The 5,289-nt window shown below is 39.1% G+C and overlaps 1 protein-coding gene across 1 annotated transcript; it reads right to left on the bottom strand.

Moving 5' to 3' along the window:
* Positions 1-3,185: 3,185 nt before the first annotated feature.
* Positions 3,186-4,850, bottom strand: fadd (Fas (tnfrsf6)-associated via death domain). Its single transcript, XM_027011712.3, has 2 exons — positions 4,279-4,850; positions 3,186-3,915 (listed from the first exon to the last, which is right to left on the bottom strand). The coding sequence occupies exons 1-2, from the start codon at positions 4,568-4,570 to the stop codon at positions 3,635-3,637; spliced, it is 573 nt and encodes a 190-aa protein (XP_026867513.2). The 5' UTR covers positions 4,571-4,850; the 3' UTR covers positions 3,186-3,634.
* Positions 4,851-5,289: the final 439 nt, after the last annotated feature.

Raw genomic sequence — 5,289 nt, 5'->3', positions numbered from 1 at the left:
AATGTTGACCTTTGATTTTGCATGGTTGGAAGTCATTAAACAAAGGACACTCAAGTTCAAAATAATGTTAAGTCTGCCAAAATTTCTTAATTTTCCCCATCAGTGTTTGGGGAAAGGAAAGAGTAATATAACATAACTTTGTATTGTATAAGATAAGTGAGAATGGAAAGTAGTTTAATGTTGAATGTTTGTTTTATTAACTAAACATTTTTAAATCTATTGAAAACTCACGTTTGGCATTTTCTCAGTACTCACAAAAAATGTATTTCCTAATACATCAAACCCCCTTACAGAGTTTACTATTGGCTGTAGAACCACCTGTGCCCCTGGGAATGTATGAGATTTAAACATTTTTTTAGTTCATTTTCCAGCATCACAAAAACTGTCATGGGTAATTTGCATGCCCAATCAAACCAGCACAAATGGTTCCAAAGGACAGACACATTCAGCAGAAGTGCTCACACTGGAGCTTTCCCACATGCTTCAATAGGCGGGTGGTTATCATGGTGGCCTAAGCTGGCCTGACCACATACGGACCAATCTGGCCCCAAACTAAGGTTTAGGGGCAACTGACATATTGAGCATTGTTTGGAAGATTTAGCATTTAGCTGTTTATTAAATTACAATTTAATAAATCTGATTTGGAAGGACATGCTTGAACTGTCCAAAAATAAGAAAATGTTCATTTTGATTTCAAATTAGCCAGGCCTATGCACTGAAAGGTACTAATGATTTGCTTACTTTTACAAACAAGGGCAGCAACTGCCTTAAGATAAACCACTAAAACTGCTCATGCCCTAGCTCCACCCAAAAGAAACAAAAAAATGTTCATTACATTGCTGTGAAGGGCCGAGCTCAAAAAGCACAAAAGGACGCCAGAGCTGTGGGATGAATGCAAGTGGCACCGTGGCATCATTCGTGTGCCAGAGCCCACATACACAGGTGTATGGTGGGAAAGAGGCAAGGTTGATATTTTTCCATCAAGGACAAGGGTGTGGCTGCAAGAAATTCAGACAAAAGCACCAGTGCTGCTAAGGTTGCACGAATACAAATGACATAATTGCTAACGGGTGGCTACTAGCTTCTGTTCTTCCTTAGCGATGCATACAGGAATAATCTAGGATAGGCCTTGATCTATAATACGTAGTGTCTGCTGACTCAGGGATCCAATCGGCAGGAGTGTTCCACTGTAACCCTGTTTACTCTAGAGGTAGTGCTGCTTCACGAAGATTAAGAGTGGCAGGTTGCCAACCATTGTACCAAGACCAAATCCATGTGTCCGGATATGCCACACCCCACATGAGTAAAAATGACATTATAGAGGTTGACGGAGTGTTAAAGTAACTCAAAATATCAATTCTCCCCTTTAATTTCTTACAGAAGCCTATTACCTTAAAAGTGTAAAGTGAGAAACATACACTAATTTCACTTCCAGTTCCTGTTGTATATAATAAATTACATGTAGGCTAAAGTATACTGTGCATATATTTATTTTTGACCAATATCTGCTTAAATTATTAAAGAATAGTAAACAAATATTTACACTAAAGATCATTTTAGACTGAATGAATTTTTTTTTTATAGCAATTCAAACTCAAATGATTCAATTTGCATTGCTTGTTCTTAATACAGAGATCTTTATTATAAGGTGCAATGGGAGCTGGAACACAGTAAATATGTGAACTGGTTGTAGACCTTCAGTTTAAGAATGTCTGTGCTAGTAATGATCTTAAAGGTCCACAGTCAATCAACTAGCTACAGATACATCCACATAATCATTAATAAACTCCATTTCAGCCTTGTTCTTAACAAACCGCTATGAGTTACAATAATTCCATCTAATATCCCATCCAACAGTGAAGAGCACATCTGATGCTTTTAGGTTTCCTGTTTTCTCTGCTCTCTGTACATTAATAACAGCACTTGAAGTTTACAGATCTAGTTTACATTTTTGCAGCTAGACAAAGGGTAGCAAGGCCAAGAAGCTGAAGGGAAGCAGGTTGTTTCAGCACCACTAAAGCAATTAAAATGCACCCTGACCTCGGTAAACACCTCTCTTACCGCCTCTCCCAATCAGGTACCATTCCTGAATACCTGCAGCGCTCCATCTGTAAGATGCCTGGCTAAGATTGCACCCCAGGGACAAATAACACAACTCGTACTCTCAGAACTAACAGAGCAAACATCGTCTGCTCCATCTGTATCGTTCGGCTCATCCTACAGGATGTTTCAGAAAGTGTGATCAGCTCGACTTATTTAACACTATACTAACTGTTTAGTCCAGTACTGTATTTGTATATTTGCACATAGTGTATTCACCTTCAGGAGGAAGTGTAAATGTAGTTGAATCACACGCTGTAGATTTCTTGTGTAAATTCTACACATCTATTCTGTTTACTCTAAGTAAAGTGCTCTATGGCGAGTAGCGTTCAACATGCCATGACAATTCTGATTCAAGTTAAGGTAGGATATGGTGCAGCTTGTGCAATGTGCCTCTATTTACCTGACCTGTTAAGAGTATTTCCCTTCCATCCATTAAGGTAAGCTTAATTTTCATTTTTGAACATGTTTATACCTGACTATTATCTATTTCCTACATTTTGAGGGCCCAACATTTGCAGCTACAGGTATGCTTGGTGTTTCTTAAGATGTATTTTGTGAGATCACTCCAGTTTATTGGATCATGATGGAACATGTTGGGGATTTACAGGATTCAGAAGGGAGCTACTCTCTACATAACTTTATTACATTTCCTTTATAGTGGAATGTCTAGATATGTCTTTGGGAAATTTAGTATTTTTCTCTGCTTTTAATCATGGCTTAAGTTTGTATGTTGGCCAGTATTACTTACATGGATCATTTTAATGCCATGATTTATCAGTGTTCACAGAAAACTCATCTGGCATGTCTGCGATGGGTCAGAATTCTCACAGCACACTGGAAAACTGGTTAGAGGGCTTATTTGTAACTTTTAGCTGTCTGTGATAGTAGTACTGCAAATCTAATATTGCAGTAATAAATACCCATGTAATGTTCATATTGTTCTCTGGACTGCCTAGACTATTGTAAAGCACAGGTGTCAACAGGATTTAAAAAAAATCAAACACCTCTGCACTACTACAGACAAAGGGTATCAACATCAGTAAGTGGTGTGTAAATCTGTAGACAATGACAGACATAAAACAATCACTTTATTCCTTTATTATATATTGTACAAGAGTAAATTGTTTCAGGGATGTGGGTCTCCCAATCAATTACAATTTCCAATGAAAAGCTCAATGCTTCAGATTTAAAGGAGCTCTTCTATTTATTATTGCATATACTGTTTATATACTTTTAAAATCTTTTAAATGTATAATACAAAAAGTAAACAAGTATTTTTGTAAACAGAATCGATTCACATTATGCATATTTAAATACACTGAGATTTCCCCCAACCCCAAAGTACCTGAGTAAAGCAACCCACACACTTAAGTCCCGCAGTAAGCCATTTTAATAACGCTTTTAACATATCCCAAAGTTAAAGTGCCTTGCATTTTGCTGAACAATTGGCCAAAGCAACCCAATACATCAGCTTCTAGGTACAACCAGACGCTCGGGGAAAGTTGCCGGAGGTCAAACGTCGCCGAAACTTTCACTGCATACAGAGATTCTGGAGTTTTTTCTCCACAAGATCGGCAGTGTAGTTCTGGCTGCATGCGCGCAGTGCTTTGAGCAGGTCGTCCACCCTGGCCTCAGCTTTGCGCGTCTTCTTCCACTCTCGGAGCAGCTCTCTAACCTGCTCCTCCAGGTTGCGAGGATGCTTCTCCTGTATGCCTTCAAGCTTGCTGTCGCTGATGCCAAGCTTTCGTCCATACTGCATCCACTTCTTTCCCAGCTGATCAACTAATACGTCCGTGGCGCAGCTGATTTTCACTGCAACAGAGACACAGACCTCATATAACGAACAAGCGAATGTAAGGCAATCAAAACGAGAGAATTACGGAATGGACTTTGTTTGGCTCCTTTATACTGAATTTTAAGTAAAACCGCAGTAATTTACTTGATACGAAGTACTTGTGTACATTTGTTAATTAGGAAAGCTTCTATACAAATGCAAGATAACTTAACTTAAATTTATGCCCTTGAGCTCTTTTATCTTTTTTTCCCTTTGGTAACATAAAAATGTAACCAAAAGCCCCAGTCAATGCTCTGTTTAACCTGTTTTAACTATTCACTGGCACTGTGAACTGAAAACATTGAGTGAGTGGTCATTTGGCATGTTGGTAAGTGATTAACCTTGCTCCGTTTCATCTGGCAGCTTGGCGATGCTCGCTTCTCTTTCATAGTTATCGATTATTTCTGCCACAGTCTGCTGACCGATGTCGATGAGAAGTTGGCGTAGAAATACCGTGTCGCCAGGCCCAATTTCTGCCCTCTCCATCAAGTACTCAAACAGCTCGATCCCTCTTGTGATGTCTTCGGTTTTTTTCTTCCCAATTTTGTCTTTACACAAAAATTTTAGTCTCGAAATGCTATCACTTCCAAGTCGGTCGGATATTTGCAGCAACATAACATTAAACCTATCCATAATTTTTCTGGAAGCAGAAGACAACTAAGTTGGAAACGTACCTAAGGCGCTTACCATCCGATATAGAACTTTATGGAAGTTTCAGAGTTCAAAGGTTTTGGTTTCGGTTTCGATTTGAATTCCAGCGTCCGCTTGAATTGTTAAAACCGTAAAGTAAAGCGCCTAAAGAGTTACTTCCAAAGTTACGAATTTTTCTGGAGGCTACCCAGAGTAACATGTAGCACCCAAAGAACGTAGGACTGGCGAACTGAAACCGGAGGGGCGCCTGTAGCGCTTTCCTGTTCAGCGGTCCCTCCTAACTTTAAAGTGACAGTGACTCACTCAACCCTCACGCCGACACGGTGAGAACAAGTAGGTCCCTCTCGGTTCTTTAGCCATTTAGGAAATTCATGATCCAGGGATCCGCAAACAAGAAATGCGGAAATGCTTCAAATGAAGCAGCATCTATGAAGATCGTCTGAGGTCAGGCCTGTGGGATTACTCTCTAGGTTGACTATGAGACCATTTAACAATATTACAGTAGGTACAGTAGGTCTATGATATAGACCTGTCAAGCACTGCATCTGTACAAGAATAGTCACTGTAAAAACATCTTGTAGCCATAAATCTGAAGCCCTTATTATGTAAATCTGTGTAAAAATGTCTGTTATTTTCTTCTTTGAGGTATCTTTGTCATTATCTCACCATTTGAAAATAAAAGCATACAAAAGATATAAACA

This window comes from Electrophorus electricus, chromosome 3 (assembly GCF_041902795.1).
Source record: "Electrophorus electricus isolate QZ-2024a chromosome 3, ASM4190279v1, whole genome shotgun sequence".
Taxonomy (NCBI): domain Eukaryota; kingdom Metazoa; phylum Chordata; class Actinopteri; order Gymnotiformes; family Gymnotidae; genus Electrophorus; species Electrophorus electricus.
The sequence above is the reverse complement of the archived record's forward strand: the minus strand, read 5'-3'. Positions and strand labels throughout refer to the sequence as shown.

Excerpts from the sequence above, each read along its gene's own strand:
- fadd (XM_027011712.3), bottom strand. The coding sequence starts at position 4,570 with ATGGATAGGTTTAATGTTATGTTGCTGCAAATATCCGACCGACTTGGA. Across the intron at positions 3,916-4,278 it reads GCCAGATGAAACGGAGCAAG|TGAAAATCAGCTGCGCCACG; the intron begins GTTAATCACTTA and ends TCTCTGTTGCAG.